This window comes from Berghia stephanieae, chromosome 7 (assembly GCF_034508935.2).
Source record: "Berghia stephanieae isolate SIO BIC M18660-M18661 chromosome 7, UCSD_Bste_1.3, whole genome shotgun sequence".
NCBI lineage: Eukaryota > Metazoa > Mollusca > Gastropoda > Nudibranchia > Aeolidiidae > Berghia > Berghia stephanieae.
The window spans coordinates 23163775-23184595 of NC_088366.1; the positions used below are offsets into that span (position 1 = coordinate 23163775).

The 20821-nt window shown below is 34.0% G+C and overlaps 3 protein-coding genes across 26 annotated transcripts in view; 2 read left to right on the plus strand and 1 right to left on the minus strand.

Annotated features, from left to right (window-relative positions):
• Positions 1 to 9246, minus strand: part of LOC144976903 (CCR4-NOT transcription complex subunit 1-like) — a 48939-nt gene extending 39693 nt beyond the window's left edge. For 4 of the 24 annotated variants that reach the window (XM_078921484.1, XM_078921479.1, XM_078921476.1 and 1 more), the window contains exons 1-11: positions 8881 to 9205; positions 6902 to 7009; positions 5905 to 6003; positions 5353 to 5533; positions 4653 to 4778; positions 3947 to 4056; positions 3469 to 3524; positions 2921 to 3044; positions 2106 to 2204; positions 1021 to 1224; positions 138 to 271 (exon numbers count right to left, since the gene is read on the minus strand). In XM_078921484.1, coding sequence (XP_078777610.1) covers positions 138 to 271; positions 1021 to 1224; positions 2106 to 2204; positions 2921 to 3044; positions 3469 to 3524; positions 3947 to 4056; positions 4653 to 4778; positions 5353 to 5533; positions 5905 to 6003; positions 6902 to 7009; positions 8881 to 8982 — 1343 coding nt within the window. In that variant the 5' untranslated portion in view covers positions 8983 to 9205. Of the gene's footprint in view, positions 1 to 137; positions 272 to 1020; positions 1225 to 2105; positions 2205 to 2920; positions 3045 to 3468; positions 3525 to 3946; positions 4057 to 4652; positions 4779 to 5352; positions 5534 to 5904; positions 6004 to 6901; positions 7010 to 8880 lie in introns of all 24 variants that reach the window. The other 20 variants (XM_078921499.1, XM_078921495.1, XM_078921497.1 and 17 more) reach the window with 12 other exon arrangements.
• A 1885-nt stretch (positions 9247 to 11131) lies between these two features.
• LOC144976495 (uncharacterized) lies at positions 11132 to 13459 on the plus strand. The gene is made up of 2 exons (XM_078920784.1): positions 11132 to 11495; positions 13434 to 13459. Exons 1-2 carry the CDS (start codon positions 11132 to 11134, stop codon positions 13457 to 13459), a joined length of 390 nt encoding a protein of 129 aa, XP_078776910.1.
• A 4454-nt stretch (positions 13460 to 17913) lies between these two features.
• The window catches only part of LOC144976904 (uncharacterized), a 31809-nt gene continuing 28901 nt past the window's right edge, over positions 17914 to 20821 (plus strand). Inside the window, exon 1 of the mRNA XM_078921501.1 lies at positions 17914 to 18336. Coding sequence (XP_078777627.1) covers positions 18011 to 18336 — 326 coding nt within the window. The 5' untranslated portion in view covers positions 17914 to 18010. The remainder of the gene's footprint in view (positions 18337 to 20821) is intronic.

The window sequence follows — 20821 nt, forward strand, 5'->3', positions numbered from 1 at the left end:
AGACAATCACTCATTTGTGATGACGAAGAATGGGAATAGGGCAGGAGAAGGAAATGAAGGAAGAGGAGTGGGAGGAGAAGAAAAGAAAATCTGAACCAATATGTCTTAAATTGTAAAATTTTGTTTCTTTCATTTACCAGGTAGCAATTTCCCTGTTGTCTTCATTAGGGGCAGACTTCAAAATGTCTGTGCTGACAGTTGGTGTGTCTCCTTTCAAATCAGCCAAACACATGATATCAGGGTTTTTCAATGCATGTGTAAGTAATGACACCTGAAAGTAAAAATATCAATATCTTTATTTTTTTTAAAGGCCCAAACTGTGACAAATTATAATTCGTATGGCATCAGTTCACTTGTTTAAAAACTCAACACAAAGAAACAATAACCTCTTAAGAGTTGTGAATGAAAATCTCAAGTCATAGAGAAAAGTTTGAAAATATTAGCTTGATATTTTTTTAATGGTTTGCTGATATTGTTTTAGGGCAATTCTTCCCCTAACTAAACTTTATTAATCCTTTCCTTAAATTATATTTTCAATGAAAGGCTATGACTTGACCTATTAGAAAATTTGTAATTTTCAGGAAATAAAAATTGCAGTCGCTATAGTTAACTTTAGAAATCAACAATTTAGCCTCACAAGGATTAAATAAAACTTCTAAATCCTTAAAATTATGTAGTCTGGCACCAACATCCTTTATCATTAAGTTCTAATGATATAAAGATGCTCATGAAGTCCTGAAATTGGAGCCAAAATTTCGTCATTCTACAAATTTTTTGTAATAGTAGGGAGGTCTGGTTATGACTGCCTAGTATTAACCAGTTTCAGTTTTGTAATTGACTGGTTAATCTTCTAAGTGTCATATATTGCAAAGGTAGTAAAATGTATTAATATCTATGATTGTTTTTTTCCCCCATAAAAATCAAAATGGACACCTTTCAGCAACTCCGGAAACAAGACCAAAGGACATAGATTTGGAGAAAGGAAAGGGGAATGGGTTAAAAACAATTGAAAGCATGTACCTGTCCTTCAGTGTTGGTCCAAGGTTTATACAAACAATCAATTGGAAATGGTTCAGAGAGGCCCCTGAAAATTCCCTGTGCCAAGAGGCGCAGACCTTTCCTTCCAAGAACAGCAAACCCTTTGTGGTCAAGGTTGGCGATCACTTCCTTCCAATCCAGGTGGGAATTCTGAGGGGCAGAACCAGAGCGAGACCCTTTGGATTTCTAACGGAAAAGAGGTTGTTATTCAAATTTAATGACCATCAGAGGTGCTAGCCTGAATGAATACATTTTTAGACTTGCCAACCAACATTGACCAATCGAAGAAAAAAATCATGGTATTCCCACCACCTCCCAAAATCTTATTTTCCACCAATACAAAAAGAGGAGGAGGAGAAGAAGAAAAAGAAGAAGAAGAAGAAGAAGAAGAAGAAGAAGAAGAAGAAGAAGAAGAAGAAGAAAAGAAGAAGAAGAAGAAGAAAAAGAAAAGAAGAAGAAGAAGAAGAAGAAGAAGAAGAAGAAGAAAAAGAAGAAGAAGAAGAAGAAGAAGAAGAAGAAGAAGAAGAAGAAGAAGAAACATGATTGGGATAGAAGAAGAAACATGATTAGGATATCATGACTACTAAACTAGGGAGCACTTTTTACTTTAAACTTCAGACTTCATCATTCAACATATTTCAATAAAAATTAGGAGTGCTGCCCTGTTTGTATGTTTATATTTAATCATTAAAATTTAAGTATGCTATGCGAAGTCATATGGTTGGCAGTCTGAAACATATAAGATTTAGTTGCAAATATATCAGTTGTTTGACATAAATACGTATGATCCCTAATGCCTTTCTCAGAAAAACAAACAAAAACAAAACAAGGTGATGGTTATTCAATCCTATTGATAAATAAAATAAAAAGATTTTCAGGCCAAAGTTTTTCAAGACTGTTTTGTCTGTATACAGATGTATTGTGTAAGAATAACTCAATTACAGAACGCTGATTTTAGTTGACAAAAATGGAGGCCTGTAAAAAGCACATGGGTTAGTGTCTTGGGATGTCATCATATACTCCTATGATTTATGTATTATTATGATAAGACAAGACACCATACTCACCATATCCTTGACAGCTTGTAAAAACACATCAACGTTCCAGGTAGACACTCCAGCAATTTCCTGTCTGTCTGAGTGCTGCTGTCGACGTTTTGAAACATTCTAATATTAACATTTTAAAATAGTATTCTTTTCATTTCTATCTCATCAATGTGAGTAAAAACCAAATCAAAGAACTGATGTACTATCAGGTCCAATCATTCTTTGATTTACAAATTAATCTATCCCTTTTTAAAACTATTTACCCTGCAAATCACTCAAGAATTTTTTTTTAAATTCAAAACCAATAACTATGTTATCGAGATGAGAATGTTTTATGAAAGAAACATTTAAGGTGGTTTCAGGATAAAATAAAGAAAAAGTCCAAAGGAACAAAATATCTAGTTTACCTGTACTAACAGGAGCCCAAGAAAAAAATTAGAACTGGATTCAACGATTGTTTGTTTTTAAGGGTTTTACGGCACACATTAATGTCATATCAGCGCCAGTAAAAAGGAAGAAAATGGGATAGTAAAAAGTTCTAAATTACAATTAAAGCACCCAAGAAAAGGTAAGACAAAGGGGTATTGGTTCAAATAGGGAACAGATGTAGATTTCAAGAGCACACCGTCAAAGTACTTAGTTTGAGATCACCTAAAAGTCTCATCCAGACACAAGCACAGATCCTTACTAAAAGGAATACACTCAAATGTTTATAAATCATATATAATGATAATTGTTCTTTAGTTAATCTTTTGATAATCTTGTAAACTTATTTGTCAAGCCACAGGGGTAAATTGCAAAATATCTGAAGACCATGAATGAACTCAAACACTCACTTGCATGTGGTCCCCACTAAGATTGACTGGAGTGCGGGCCATGACCCCAAGGACTCGTGCCACAGCCAAAGGTGTGATTTCCCGAGCTCCGCACTGTGACAACACAGTGCGCATGTCTTCCATACTGAAAAACAGATCAGAAGTATCACCTGAAAAAAGCTGCTGTCTTTATCACACTCCAACACATGTTACCATGAATAAAATTGACATTTATTTGTTCAGACCAAGTTAATTGAATAATCATTCTATTCAAATTGAATACAATGACCAGATCAACAAAAAAATGATTTCTTGAAATGCGATACATTGACTGTTAACTGCTGAAGGGTACATTTGCCATGAATGACTACGCAAACATAGGACTATTATTGTTATTCATTTTAATTGTAGTATCATCTTCATTATTATTATCTACAATCATCATCATCAACATTTTTATAATTATAACTAATTTCATTGCTCATATATTGAAATTCACAAAGCCTGAAAATTTCTTAAGTTAAAAGTATATAACAGAGACAAATCTTTCCGACAAAAGACAACTCTACCTGTGTGTGCAATTGTAGCCATTTTCAACCATCAATTCAGCAATGCCAACTTCAGTCTATGGAAAATAAAATGTTTAGAGTGAGACAAAAAATTATATGGACAGGAATTGAATATGTAGGAAATAGAGAGAGGAGAAAGAGGTATTTTTAACGCAATTCAAAACACTCTTCTCCGGGCATATTTTTATCTCAGAATGAAAATTTATGACATTTATTCTGATCTACCAGTCAAGCTAAAATATGGATGGCTCTGATGTTGTTTCATATTTGCGTTAACACTCTAAATAGTTGGGTATACAAAACCATCTTTTATCCCTGTCAGCAATTGGGTAATTCTGCACACTTCAAAACCAAATTAAACCACACAATGGCCTTTTTAAAAAATCTGTACAAACCTAATCTATATATCTATATAAAAGGCACAGCTGGACTGTGCTGCAAAAATAACATGAATTGAAAAATATTTTATCAAACTTGCCATATTCTTCTTCATGATTTTGACGTCCCTCAGCTTCTTCCCAGTGATGTCTTCCAGATTTGGGTAAAGATATTGACTAACAATGGGGGCGACTTTATCTCGTGGGTGTTCTGGTAAAATAAAGTAGATAAATGATTTGCTGAGAAAATAATAATATTGGTAAAATGGCTGAAATTGACGGAGTTTGGTGTCATGTTCAGAAGGTTATTAACGCTGCATATATATGTTCCTTAGTGAGTAAAAATGCACAAAAATTTTTATAAAGAGATGTAACTGGATGTTTATTAAAGATTTTACACCTCATGCGACACTTTGAGGTCATTTCAGCACCAGTAAAAAGGAAGAAGATAGAATAGTAAAAAAAAATTGTTTTACAAATAAAATCATCCGAGAAAAAAGTAAGACAATTGGGACTGGATCAAATATGGAACAAAATATTCCAAGAGCAAACATATCAATGTTTTTAGTTTGAGACCCAATCAGACGCGGGGACAGAATCTGACTGAGAAGAGCATGCTCAAATGCTTACAAAACAACAGGTTATACTTCAAACAAACAGCAGAAGTAGTTCCAAGAGTAAGCTATGGCCATATATATTGTTGGAGGCCACTTAAAAGACAGGTGGAAGGGGACAACAAATATAGGGGTATGTAAGCGGCAGCAATAGTCAACATCCATAATATTGATCCATCAGATAATAAATTACCTTTTCGAATAGTTTTTAGGAAGGAGTCCAAAACTTCTTGTGAGATACCAAACTTCTCTCTGTTTGAGGTCAGTTGTGACAGCAACAGATGCAAAATTTGGAGTCCTCCCTCTTGACGATTGGTGTCTATGATACGGATCAAATTTTATGATGAAAGATTTTGATTCAATCACAAAGGTAGCGTAATAATAATAATAATAATAATAATAATAATAATAGTAATAACAATAATAATAATAAAATAATAAATAATAGTAATAATAATAATAATAATAATAATAATAATAATAATAATAATAATAATAATAATAACAATAATAAATAATAGTAATAGTAATAATAATAATAATAATAATAATAATAATAATAATAATAATAATAATAATAATAATAATAATAATAATAATAATAATAATAATAATAATTTTAATAGAAAGAAAGAAGTTAGTTTCCAAAATTAACAATTAAGGTTGTTATTTGAAAAAAAAATAAAAACACAAATTTATTCGCGACAATTTACCCCTAAAAAAATGAGAATTAATAGTATTAAGATGTCAACAGCAATCATTTGTCCTAAGCAATGTCTGGCATCCAACCTCTATGAGAAGGAACCCCGGTAAGGTAAGGTAATGCCTGCTTACTCGGCAAATTATTTATAAAACAAAATCCATGTCTTTTGAACAATAATCCCATCACTTACCAACATCAACGTATGATCTAATTAGATCTGGTAATTTTAGCTTTGCAAACTGAAGGGCAAAGTTGACGATGTCTTGTTTAGAGGAAGACAGAAGAGAAAGTGCAACTGCAACTTCCTGAACTCTGGTTAGTCGCAGAACACGGCTGATTTGATGGAAAAGATTCTGAGAAGGTTTCAAACTCTGAAATTAAAATAAAAGTCAGATCCATTAATATTTAAAGCAAAAACAAAGTCCCATTATACACAGATAATATACAAAAATCCAAATGTAACAAAATAAGATCTGCAACAATCTCACCATCAACACTAAAATAATTATTAATCAATTACTTCTTTATGGTTCTTAACCTAATGTCATAACCTTATTTCACAAAGAGAGCAGTAACTACTGAACAAAAATTCTGAGCCACATTGCTTTTAGAGAAAACAGCTAGCCCTGCAGTCTAACTAATAAAAAAAATTCAGTCCCACAGTTTTCAACTTTAACAAGATTTTTTTTTTTAACTGTTGTTGAGTAATCATTGTTGACATGTTTCAGCATTAAATACTTACATTCTGCTGCTGCAATGGATTGTCAATAGAACAACAGAGAATAGAAACAAAACTAGGCTTGGTGAGTAGAGCACCAAACTCTTGGCTTAGATACTGGACCTGAAAATAATAGGGAAATTGATAATTGATGCAATATAAGTAGTGTTTAATCTGTTTGTAAACCTATATCAGGCTGTAAAAAAAAACAGATGACAAATAAAAAAAATAAATTTTAATTCTAAAATTAAAATTCAATGAGGATAAAATTGAATAGCCATCTTTTAGAATAAATGGGCAAAGATAACATCATACTTAATAAACATCAATGGCACTTTTGATTTGCAATAGAACTTTGAAATCTTATTCTTGATAAATATATGTTCCTGGAGGTACGTGTTCATAAGATTACCAAGAAACAAACTTGATATTAATGCACGACAAAAAATGCAAATCAATGAAACATGAGTAGTTACAAAAATCTTTGAAAAGTTACCATTAATTCTAAATTCATAACCCATGAAGAAAAGAATGAATTGTTAAGAGCTTGTATTACTGTCAATGGTATTCATGATACTGAATATTTAAAATCGTTACTTTTGCATTCTCTCTCCAAAACGTCCTCTTCGGTCATACACCTCTATTTAGTTGAAAAGGAAAATTCCCCAAAATAAACTAGGCTTTTTTAATATTTTAAAAAATACTTTTAGGCTTTGCCAGCCATATTAACCACAAGATATTAGAGGGCTACAAAAACAGGCGCATTCCTTTAATTCCTTGTTCTCGTCTTTTTGTTCACATCAGTGGCTGGAACAAATTAATATTGGCCTTTAGATTTAGAAGGACAGCAAAGTTCATTGTTAATAAGTTCAGCAATAATAAGTTGAGACTTCAAATCCTTAGTAAACACAAACAGCAATTTGGATTGCATATTTACAGTATTACTTGAATGTATCAACAGACATTAAAAATATAATTGGGGACAGTAGCCAAATAGTCTAGAAATCATCCCAGCACTCACTTGGTAACAATCCTTGCCACTGCTTTTACCATCTCCACTGAAGTCTATATGAGAGAAAAGGCACCGGAAGAGATGCCTATCTGCTTCAGCTCCGTGCTGGTTTACAAGCTATATAAACAAAACAAAAATTAGAAAGAGAGAAAATAAATGTTACCAAACGAACTAAATCATAAAAGAATTGTCTAACTTCAAAAACAATCTATCTGTATGACAATACAATACTTTAATTCTACAATGTTTAAATTTGTGGATTAGTTTAGAATTTATCAGAAACAGACTTGATCAACACTATACTTGTACTCAAATATTTTTTTAAGTTCCCCATATATATATATAATATATATATATATATATATATATATATATATATATATATATATATATATATATATATATATATATATATATATATGTAGAGAGAGAGAGAGAGAGAGAGAGAGAGAGAGAGAGAGAGAGAGAGAGAGAGAGAGAGAGAGAGAGAGAGAGAGAGAGAGAGAGAGAGAGAGATAGAGAGCGCAATTCAATGTTAGACATTCATTTTGATAAGCCTTTAAACATTCATTTTACTTTTATAAGTGGCAATATGGAGTTTGAAATAGTGTTTTGAAAATGTGCCTAGTATGTCCCTCTTCAAAAAATGTTTAAACAATTTGAGAACTTTAAAAATGAAAGAATAGTTATCTGAATGAGAATGGGCCAAATTATTCAAAAATACTGGATGAATGTCAGAACTAAATATCAATGGTTGGAACTTTCCCAACAAGTAATGTTTAGTCCAAATGCAGCCCAAAGACTAAGACTAAGACCCATGTAGCCACTAGTATTTCGCTTCCAATCAAATTTGACAGCTACCCAATCACAGAAAAAAATCTCAACATTCACTAGGGATCAATCCAAGTCACTTTTACTTGAAAAGCCAATGCTCTACCAACTCAGCTATTGGGACCTCCCATGTAAAAGATGGAATATCGTATATGACTTCTGTATCATAAGACCACATACGCAGCAGGGGTGGGGGTAGGCCTTTTACACTGTAAAATTTGTAGGTACTTTAGGTAGTAAAATCATCACAACTTTGAAATCAATTATTCTACATCAACAAGAAATGTATGATATATCAATTGGTTTTTCACTTTACAAGGTCTATTTTTTATTGACCTGTGTAGTTTAATAAACTGTGATTCTACCAATCTCAATCAGGCAAAGCCATTTTCTCAGCAAGTCTGCATACATTCACATTATTTTCCACGTGATTGTGATATTTTGAAAGCAGGCATTTTATTTCATAAATAAATTCCTATAGAGCGAAAGTCTTGAGATTATATAAAGACAACCATTCATTGGGGTATTAATATTAAAATCAAAATCAAATAATAAAGTAATAAAAAACAAAGAAGCCTCTAAAATTGCCTCTAACTCTAATCTAACTAATGCAAGGCCTAAAGAATTTTGTTTTTAATTTTAAAGAAAGAAATTTTGATTTCTAGCGCAGCACAGTGGAAAATAACGACAGAAGTACTTGTCCTAGATTTCGTGATTTATAGTCAGTCAAAATATCTAGTAAAGTTGATGATGACAACTTTTCCTGTGCAGTATCAGTATCAGTATCAGTCTCAGACTAGTCTCACTAAAAAAAATCGGTTGAGTCAAGATTCCAAACAGTGACCAATCGAGAATAGTTGACAGTGATTCATACGAAAACTATTCCATAATTTTAGTCAGAGAAGTAAAATGAATTTCAATTTACGGCAAGTGTGGACTAAAGACTTTCATATGTTCATAAAACGCCTGTCCCAGTCGTCGTAACAATCAGTAACAACGCGTTGTTCGCGTTACTTCTGTCTCAGTCTCATCCCTATTTGAATGAAATTAAAATTGGGGAAGTACCAATGATTGGGGCGTTTTTGTTTGTTGTTGTTTGTTTTTTTTTTGTTTTGTTTTTATATTTTTAAATATAAGTTAAAGATCACAGGACTTACGTGATTAATAGCAGCAACACTTGATTTGAAATTTTTCTTTGTCAAATTTGCAACTGTGTAACTTATTTCAGATAACGCAAAAGAAAGCGGGTCCAAATTCATATTACTCCATAAACATCAAAGCGAAAGCCCCAAAACTCATTTGAGGCTCTCTTTCTATAGCATAAATTATCAAAACGGCCAAATACTACTCCTTTATAACAAAATCTTTTAAATCCTGGGGCCAACATTAGGACGGATAAGAGATATTTTCTACATCATCGAGACCCTCGACATGGCGTCAGATCAGCCATGTTTGGTTGGAGTTATATTTTTTTACACAGACAGTCAGAGCAGCGACCTACGAGAGAGAAGGATAACAAATGCAGGGGAAATTAAAAATTATAACTGTTTGTGTCCGAATTAATTAATTTAATTTCACTTGTTGCACAGTCGCTTGGTTTTCTCTCGTATAACCTGAAAGAAAAAAAGATAATCTCTTGAAATAGATTGAGATACATATTTACAATGTTATCTTTTTTTAATTATGATTTTGGAGATTAAAAATAAAAATACAAAAAGAACAGAAAAATAAACTTCATTATTTTCTGGTGCCGATCCGTGAAGTGAAAGGACCAAGGAATTTATGGAAAGGACAGAAACAAAAATAATACTGATAGCATAATATAATTTTGTTCGATAACAGAAGTGAAGGCAATATTATAATGGCACTGAGCTACTTTGTTTCATTCTAGTGTTGTCCAGTGAGATCGCACAGCCAGGATCTTACAGAATGTGTGTTACTATTATAAATGTGTTTTAATCACGTGGCCTAAGGTTCAGTCTTCCCTCAATCGAATCTGACAACGTTTAATATCATCACCGTCATCCTCGTCATTGCCATCATCTTTATCATTATTATAAAACAGTGCTCTCTCTCTCTCTCTCTCTCTCTCTCTCTCTCTCTCTCTCTCTCTCTCTCTCTCTCAGTGTGTGTGTATATCATGTGTGTGAGAGAGAGTGTGTGAATAATTTGTTCAGAGAGATGTTATGGTTATTGGCTATCACGATATGTGGTTATTTCACGTTGTTATTAGCTGTCGCATCTATGAAGGAAAAGTTGCAAATGGGAATAGACAAATAGGAGTCAGATAGCTTCCTCAAAGCAAAGACATAAGTTGTCTGGTGCCACTTTTACCCTGTTATAGTTGGGTTAAAGTTCCTGACAACTCGACAGATAGTAAGAAAATTTTAAGTTTAAAGAAATAGGTAGTAGAAGTAGTGGTATATTATTGGCACATTATATAGGGATAGATAGGTTCAGAATGTAAGTATTCATCCTCGGTAAAGCAAAAATACTTTAATATAAATCAACAGAATTGCCTCACACAATAACACGTTAACACAAAATTAGCCAAAAAAGTAATAGTACATTTTTAATGAATTAAAGTTAGGCTATGGGTAGTTAATTTTCATCCCTTCATGGTCCGTTTCTCAAATTATTACAATTGGTCCCTTATCTGATTGGATGTGACTGGTGGCGGCGTTAAGTTTGCTTCAGTCTGGTTATTTTATGGAGGAGCCTTTTAGTCATTCTCTGGTTGTCCCAGTGGGTCTAGATAGATTCAGCTTTGGATCAACGTGTAACCAAATGGCGTTTGCGGGGTAACCCGATATGTAAAAATACCGGAGCAAATCTTTGACTAGTTGCAACATTGTTATATTCTTATTAGCAGTGATGTCGTGAGGATGTCCAATTAACAAACCCTTGATATCACCACTGATCTCAATTTTGTTAGTCAGTGTCCTTAATTTAATGAACGGGATACAGTTGGGTTAGTGGGATGGGGAAACAATGTGAGCATAATTATCGATACATATGAATACATAATAGTACTATTGCGTATTAGTGATAGCACATTTGTAAATGTAATTCATGTGATGTAATTCATGCATTAGGAAGACAAACATACATTTCCAATAATATATACATAAATAGATGAAGAGAGTAAATGAAATATTTTGTTATAATAACACGAGATATCAGTTTCTGTTAATAATATGAGTTATGAGTTTCTAACTATGTCTATATAGAATATGGCGTCCCGCAAGGTTCGGTTTTAGGTCCTTTACTTTATACCCTTTATGCTTTACCATTAGGCAGTGCAATACGCTCACATTCTGTTAATTACCACATATATTCATATATGCTGACGGCACGCAGCTATATAACTCTGCTTCTCCTCATGATCTCTCCTCTCTTGTCTGCCATATGGAAAATTGTTGTGACTCCATCAAAAGTTGGATTCTTGCAAATAAGCTATTGTTGAATGAAGACAAAACTGAAGTTGTTTTGATAGGAACTCAGCAAAAATTAAAGTCTTTCCAATTTTCAAATCCTACTCTAACTATATCTGATTCTGACATTTCTATTTCTGAAAAGGCTAAAAATTTAGGTGTCATTTTGGATAGATCTTTGTCTATGGATCAGCATATAAACAATAATGTGAACATTATGTACTTTGAGCTCCGTAGAATATCACAGATGAGGTCGTTTTTACCTTTCAACACCTTGAAGATAATTGTCTCTGCATTGGTCTTGTCACGTCTTGACTACTGCAATTCACTGCTCGCTGGTCTCCCTAATAACAAAATAAACAAGCTCCTGAGAGTACAGAATTGTGCGGCTAGGTTAGTCCTTGGAAAATCTCATTGCGATGATACACAGGACATGCTTCGAATCCTCCACTGGCTGCCAGTCCGGGCTAGAATTGAGTATAAAATAGCCCTTATCTGCTTTGGTGTATTTGAGTCTTCTGTTCCTCTTTACATTCAACACTTACTCCAATCATACGTACCTCTGAGAAATCTTAGATCCCACGATTCAAAATTGTTAGCATCTCCTAAAACTAAACTTAAGTATTTTGGTGATAGGTCTCTTATGAAATTCGGACCCACGATTTGGAATGATCTCCCTCAATCTGTGAGATTCTCGAGCTCAATAGACATTTTCAAAAAAGCCATGAAAACACATCTTTTCAAGAAATATTTACTTAATTGAATTTTAAATGTATTGTATGTGACATTTATATTGATGATGTATTGATGCCCTTTTATACTCTTAATTGTTTTGATACCTTGGTTTTTTTTGGGTTTTTTTTGTTGTTGTTGTTTTTATTATTATTATTATTATTATTATTATTATTATTATTATTATTATTATTATTATTATTATTATTATTATTATTATTATTATTATTATTATCATTATTATTATTATTATTATCGATTTCTGTTCTTTTATAGGTTGTGTCCACTTACGACCCTGGCGAAAACACTATATTAATCATTACTCACTACACATACTAATTTTTAATGGCACTAATTAATCATAACACAATTTAAGTCCACAGATTTAAGATTGATATATTTATTTCATACCCTTGTCCACACAATGTTTCCCGCTAAATAGAATTTCAAGTTGGTCACTAGAATAACATGTTGGTGATAGAGTGATGTAATGAGAGAGAAACCGAATTAACTGAGTCTTTGATTATATAGAAATATGACTTGAGTTTAGTCAATCCAATAAACTAATGATGTTCCAAGATTCGTTAGTGCCAGAATGTTACTGGTCATTTGCTCGACACCAATCATATTCCACGTACGATAGTCATGGCTGGGCCGCCAGGTAATAATTATGTAATCCAATGATAATTTTACGGCGTTTTGATCGGCCGGACAGTCGATTAATTATTGGCCAAATGGCAGCTCTCATCTATCGGCTGGACGTTAATTTATTCAGTGTCATACTTGGGCGTTCTTGAAATTACAATGTAGAAACAGATGTAGGTGTAATAAATTAGCAAGCGCAGCTGTGAGAAAATATTATTGAGTTATTTAAAATCCGGAGAACGTTACGAGGGATTTGAAATAGATCACTACACTGGTCAATGCCCTAAAATAAACTCTTGCACCTGAACTTGAACGTGGTATGTGTATGGGGGGGGGGGGGGGGGTGATGAGTATTGTAAACAATTAATGATGACAAGAATGTCTGTGATTTTATTCATTGTTATTTCTTGAATCTACGAGTCTGAAAAAACTAAACTGCAATGTTCAGTCTTGGAACATAGCATGCATAGATTGAACCCTCAAAAACCTCCATGATGAAAACACAGGAAGATGTCTGCGATGTGGATGCTTGTGATGGTTAACTCTCTCAGCATATCCTGGTTTGTAAATGTGATGGGAATTCGGATAGCTAAGTTACCAAAGCACTCATTCGCTTTACAAGTAAAGAGGCATATATATTAATAATATCAGTTCTGATGCGGTCAAGTTTTTCTTTCTTTGTCCGACTCCTTTCCTATCCTTTCAGTAGTGATTGGGTAGATGGGGTTTGTTAAATATGGTGATAAACTAGGTTTTTGACATTACACAATTGTTTCCCTATTACACCCAGTCATCAGTATCCAACTGACTCTTTCGCTGATTGGGGAATTGTCGGACGATTCCGCTTAACCGTCTATATGTTTAAAACGTTCTTTATTGTTTTCATTCCCTTCTACCAGATGTTGTTTCCCAGAATTCTCAATAATTGATGAATTTCAGTTTCAGTTTGTTGTTTTTTTTTTTTTTTTTGCCTTATTTTAATTAAAATCTCCTCTTGATGTCATTGCGGTTATAAATAACCATTTGTCACTTCCCTGTTTTGCAAGTCAATTGTATTTTTTTTTAAGTTGTTAATTGTGTGCGATTAAATGACTTTTTTTTTGTGGTGATTTTTATAATTTTATGAACACATACGTTCACGCGCGTATGTGGACAAGAACAAAACCAGTACAAAACCCGTGTTATGTGTATATTAAAAACAATGATGGAAGGAAAAAGAAATCCCATAATTTTGGTTTATTAGTTGTTTTTTTTTCCTTTAAAAAAGGAAGAAAATTATTCGTGTTTTGACCCTCCCTTGGATAAAGCAAAGAGTAGAAATGTCGTATTTTGTTTTTGTTGTTGTTGTAATTTTTTTGTGTGCTGTTTTTGTTTTTATTGTTATGTTAGTCATATTTCTCCTCGTTGTTTTCATTTACATATCCACTGGCTCTTTGCTTTGGTCAGAGTGATGCTCGGCGATTGTTACGAGAAGGGCCACGTAAAAACTATATTCTGCATCACAACACACCTGCCAATTGACAGGATGCCACAGGGTAGATCACATCTCAAGAGATTTTACCACATCTTGGTCCATGAATTTCAACTTTGTTTTAATAAGCCCAGACAAGAATTTAAAGGATACGATTGAGAAATGGAGGTAGGTGTAGGCTACGCAAGAAAGTATGGGGGGTAAACAGGCAATGTTTTAATTTTAAAAATATATTTAACGGAATGTAGAGACTTGTGCTCAGTGTTGATTTCTAATCCTCCCCCTGTTGTTAATTGCTTCCATTGGTCACGGTCCTGGGTCAGAGTTTGAGGCTGTCAAGATCTTGTTGTGACTTTAGTACGAAGAGCACTGCAATATTTCTTAGTTCTTCAGGGATTAATTCGGCCTCATCTGAATCCAGAAATTTCTGAAATGTAGAGAGATCCTGGTTCATGGTAGTTACTATTGATGTTGGTGGTCTCCCTACATATTTGTTGCCATGAAGGAAATATTCTGTAATTGCAGTTTGGGCCAGGATGTCATCCTCTCGACATAAGATGTGAGCAAATAGCCTCCATCGCTGTTCTTTTACCATTGCACTCAGGCGTTGGACCATAGTCCCCTCCAGGGACGGCTGGTAATAATGGGCAGGGTGGGCAAATACCAGCCTGTTTTTTTCAAGTTATAAGTTGTATTACCAGGTCCGAAATAATCAAATTTAAATTAGATAATTTCAAAAGTTACTACTTAAACTTGATACTTCATACTGAAATCAATTTGTGTGTATTTTTGATAGATTGCGAATCACCATGCACCCCGTAATGCATAAACCAGGATACGCTCCTGTTCTTTTTATCACCCCCCCCCCCCCAACCACTCCACTCCACTCCGCCCACATCGTCATCTCATCGTCACGTCGCCTGACGGTGAACTAACTCCGATTTTTGCTGTCTGGCCTCTCTAGTACTAGGTCGGGCTAATTCAAATGAGCCCACCTTAATAACCAGTGAACACTGAATAGAGCTTTTGGCAAACGAACTTTTTCTTATTTATTGTCTTACTTGTGCTGGTACCATTGATGTAATGACTTTGGGAAGGTTCCAGTATTGAATTAAATTTATTAACTTACTTAATATTTATAATGGTAAATTTAGTAATTAAATTTTTTGTTTTGTTTTTATATAATGTTTATCCATTTAAATTATTTCTTTATTTTTTTTTGTTTTTTTTAGTCTTACAAACTCATTTTTATTGTTCTTTTTGTTTTTGTTTTTGTTTTTAACAAATTAATTTAGTTCTTAATTTTATTCTCAATACGCTGTAATTTTATTGCAATAAATAATTTGCAAACAAAGCATTTTCTATTGTATTCCCTCTAATAAAATAAAACACTTTTATTCAAAAGTCACGACTAAATAAATATATATAAAATACAACCACCATTTTGGTTTTCTCAACAATTGAATTAGTATACGAGAAATACTCTTCTGAGTAAGGAGAGAGTTGAATTCTAAGTTATAGAGGAAATAAATACGTTTAAAGGAAGGGTGGGCAGATTCCGTACTTGCCCGTCCTGAAGCAAATACATACTACATAAGATGGTTCGCGATGAAGAGGCGGGAAGCTAGGGGTTGGTTGGGGAAGGAGTAAAGATAACACGGTCGTTAGTGTGATAGTATAACGAATGCATGAGGAGAGATTAGTAACATTCTTTTGTCTTAATTTTATTGTGTGAATTATTGGCGAAAGCCTAAGATTAAATAAACTTTGTAATATCGTATGGTGGTAACCATCATTGTCGACGACATCGTCGTTGTCATCATCATCATCATCATCACCATCATCATCATCATCATCATCATCATCATCATCATCATCATCATCATCATCATTAACAACAACAACAACAACAACAACAACAACAACAACAACAACAACAATATTAACAACAAGTACAACAATAGCAATAAAAACAATATCAACATCATCATACAATTTCCGTCATCGTCTCCACAACTATCATTCTAACCAACAGCACCACCAAAACCACTATCATAATTACATCCTCCCTCACCGCCTCGTCTTCCTCCTCCTCCTCCACCACCACCACCACCGCTACCACTATTCCAACCACTACCACCACCGGCACAATCATTCTAACCACCAAGACAGCAGTAAAAATGATGCAATTTCAGCTCTGAATGAAACTCGAGTCATATCGCTGTTGTTGCTTCTCGATGAAAACTTTAAGGTTACTACATACTACTGAAAACCAGTAAAATCTCGCCGTTGAGGGATTAAAGCATCTCTTTAATTTTTCGAGTGAATGAAATGGACTTCTGTTGTCAAGGTGTTGTCGCATTATGTCTCGTCGCTTTATTTTTTAGTTGTATTCTCTTTCGTGATTACTTTTTGATTACGTTTGGAATAATTAAAATTTACTGGTATTGTCATTTCATTGTGAATGTGATTATTTGTGGTTGAAATATTTTTTTTAAAGGTGAAAAAAAAATTATAATTAAAAAAAAAAAAAATATATATAAATATATATATATATATATATATATATATATATATATATATATATATATATATATATATACATATATATATATATATATATATATATATATATATATATATATATATATGACCGGATCATCTTTGCCCCACCACTGTAAATAGGCTAGAACCGCCACTGGTCCTCTCATAGAATCAGTGTTTGTAATTGTCTCTGGCCAATAGATTCCGATTACGCGACGTAATTGTTTGTGGTGGTCCGAGACTCTCTAAGTTCTTTTTGTGAGGCCCTAGGTTCCACAGTTATATTTCAATATCGGAATAATCAGTGCCTCGTAAATCTGTATTCGTTTATTCTCACGGATTATTTCTATTCCATAAATTTTGGGGCTGGATGAATTCACCGGTGGCCAGCCGCTATCGTTCCCCGATGTATCCACTTTCGTTGATCAAATTGCCAAGTTTACGTACACCTTTCCATTCATTGGAAGTTCTGTTGATTTTTGTATATTCTGTTTTGGATAAATTCACGTTTAGATTCCATGCTTCAAGGAACAATTTGGATATATCTTAAGGAGAGGCAGAAAAATTCCTGCTAATAGGCAATGGTGTTATTCTTTGCGCCAAGCGGACATAACAAACACAAAGGCTGACCCATAACAAGCATATACACTCCGATAAATAAAGACCTCAAGCCCCTAGATGACACACAAGGACTGAGGTGCGAAAAGGATTTAGAACACATGAGATCCATCGCAGCAGACCGTCATCAGTGGAAAGAACTCACTCAACAAATTAGAGAAGCTGCCAAAGCGTCCCAGTCCGAAGATAAGGAGGGGATCGGCAATAAGTCAGTAAGTCAAGTATATATAATGAATAGTATATATTTTTAAACACGAAATTTTATAAATAACCCGCTATAAAATAAAAAAAAAGGTTTGGACGGCCTATATATATATTGAGAGACCATCCTATAGATAGTTCGAATTTGACGTCACTCAGGTCATTGTTATTGTTTTTTGCCATCCGCGTTTATGAGTAATTCTCACTAAACCGTATTAACCAGACTTTCAACGTTCAAGATTACACGGTTTTGTGTGTTGGTCCGTTATACTTCCGGATGGCAATGTTGTGAGCTTCTTAGCCAAGCGCATACTATATAATATGTACGTCGCCAGCTGTTTGTTGCCGCTGGCACGAATTTTGTTTCCGCTAGCACGAATCTTATTTCAAAAGATTGCAAGTAACGGGTCCAAATAACTGGAAAACCAATTAGTTTCAGTTTTACTTCGAGACACTTTGCAAACATACTGGGCGTAGCATTCGCCACAGCCCTTCGGGCATCTCCGTCGCTATCGCGCATGCGCATCTTGTTTTCTTGAGTTGACGGATTTTAACTTTTTCTCTCAGAGAAAGTTGTGGTTTTCAGGACCTGGGAAGTGCTGTCTGTTCTGAGTGAAACTGGTTATAAAACTCTCTTTTTTTATGGATCCAAGAATTGCTTGGCTTCCACATGAACAGTTAGGATTAGCATCTGACTTCTGGACACGCATTTGGGAAAATTATTTCCTAGACAACATGTTAGTTAGTACAACGCCTGACCTGAAAGCTCAAGAATTCATTGCTTTCGATGTGTCTAAAGATGCTGACACATTACACAAGCATCAGCTGTTGCTTCAGAAACGAAAGCGCAGTGAGAATCGTGCATGTACATTTGGTTTAAATTATTCTGTAAATTCTCGAACGTTAAAAGAATGTGGATTAATTCAATGGAAAAAATCAAATAAGAAGTATGGCCAAGGAGTGATTGGGTAAGTTGATCGAATTGTTTTGTCGTCCATCATCATCTCACCCCATGTTTCGCAACTTCGGAAAGTCCGGTGCTACCGTATCTCCTCCACGAAATGCCCAGCAATTTAAAAAGCCGATTACAATATATAAATTTCTAAAGACGCGTTTTTGTCTTTTATCATATACTTAATCATAATAGAATACAAGTACTATAGCTCTCCTCCGCCCTCGACTCAACGTGAGTCAGGCACATATGGCGATATGGATTTGTCAATAAATGTTGAAGTTGATGAAGTTGATGACCCCTTCGTCTACTTCTGACTGACTCCCTAGTTAGCGACGTGTCGAGTTCTTGCCCTCTCCTTTTTTTCTGTTACTTACGATTAGATACTTCTTTCTTATATTAGTCTTGTTACAGTGATAGGCATCCTATTTCTATCTGTTCTAGGCCCCAATTAATTAGGTTTGAGTAAGGGTAGGGTAGGGCGTCATCTTCTTTCCATATATTGCACAATAATCACAATTACCTATTTTGCCAGTTACTTGAGTTACGTCTACGTTGGTTGTGTGTTTGTGTGAGGCATATCAATATCACAGCATATTGAAATTGCTCTTTTCATAAACTTTTGAGTGATTCGTTAACTTTCAACATATAGATGCTGTGCGCTTGGCTTAGAAACTCACAACATTGCCATCCGGACATATTATTATAACGGACCAGCACAACAAACTATGTGTAATTTTGAACTTTTATAGTCTGGTTAATACAGTTTAGTGAGAATTACTTATAAAAATGGATGGCAACAAAGATTGACGTTAACTTCGTTCAATCTATAACTATAATATAAACATTTGCCCAGGAGGAAGACACAAAGTCAAAGTTAAACCAGTCAATGACTATGACTAAGGATAATGAACCCAATTATATAACAGACTGGGCAAGCTGGTTTTGGGTCATGAAAATTTAAATTTCATCCATCTAATTACATCCTCTCATTTTTTCCTTATACTACAACTACATCCCACAAATAGAACCTGTTTGCTGGCATCAACTACCTATTTAATAACTATTTCGATTTTAAAAACTGCACGAACTAAAAGCCCATGATTTTAAAAAACTAAGTGGCAATTCGGACTCGAGGCTGAATAGTCTCCAGTGGCTATTCAGACTCAAACTCCAATGTGTGTTCGTGGAAGTGATAAAGAAATAGAAAAGGAGTTCAGAAGAAATTTTGTTTTGCCCATATCACACTGACTCTGCTCATACCCCTACTTTTGATTGTAGAAGGATTGTTGCCTGTCTCACACTATCAGAATAGCCCCTGTATACTTTTAAATTATTTATTTTGTCCTGATTTTATTTGGACATTTTTTATGTTATTAAAAAAGCTTTTCATTTATACCACAGTTACTTTGACTGAATTTTGTTTCTTTTGAAGAGTTTTAACTCTTTCTTTTTAATTTTGATCTGGTTTATGATTTTGTCTTTCTCGTCAAATAAAGCGGGTTTAGACTACCTGCTGATATTTACTAAAATAGTAATTTTGATTTGCATTAATTTTATGTAATTATCAATAATTAAGATATATTTTTTAAAAGCAAAAACAACAAACAAAAGCTATACTCCCAATGGAGCCTATTCAGACTGAGTCCAAATAATCTGTTGACTGTACATGCGCATTGGAAATTGAGCCCGAATAGCCAAGGGAGACTATTCAGACTAGAGTTTGAATGACCGCAGCCTTAAAAAAAGGCTCCAGCTGTTGCTATTCGGACTAAAAATTCTAATGCGTTTGGGAAATTACCAGGTGCACCTATACTTTGTGCTGTAGGCCTATCTTTTACTTTTATACAAATCATTTTTACCCCCTTTATTTTACGTAATGTAAACTCTCATGTAAACTCCAACACACAAGTGAAGAACGCAAAACAAGAAAAAGACATATTACTTGGTTCAACCCACCTTTCGACAAAAACGTCAGCACAAACATTGGACAGCAGTTCCTGAAGTTAATTGATACACAGTTTCCAAAAAACCACAAGCTACATAAAATTATCAACAGGAATACCATAAAATTAAGCTACTCGTGTATGCGTAACATAGAACAAATAATTTCAAGCCACAACAAAAAAGTATTAATAAACCACCGACAAGAGCAAAACCCACCCACCAGAAAATGCAACTGCAGAAATAAGGAACATTGCCCCCTAAACAAACAATGTTTAGAATCAAGTTTAATTTACCAAGCCACAGTCACCGAAACTAAAACAAACAAGCAAGAAAAATATGTAGGACTAACGGAAAATAATTTCAAAACAAGATACAATCTCCACACCTCAACATTTAGAAACACTAACAAAAAAACATCCACAAAACTCAGCGAACATATTTGGAAATTAAAAGACAACAAACTAGACCACAACATTTCATGGAAAATTTTATCTAAAGCAACAGGATACACACCAACATCAAAACAATGTAGCTTATGCCTGGAAGAGAAATAT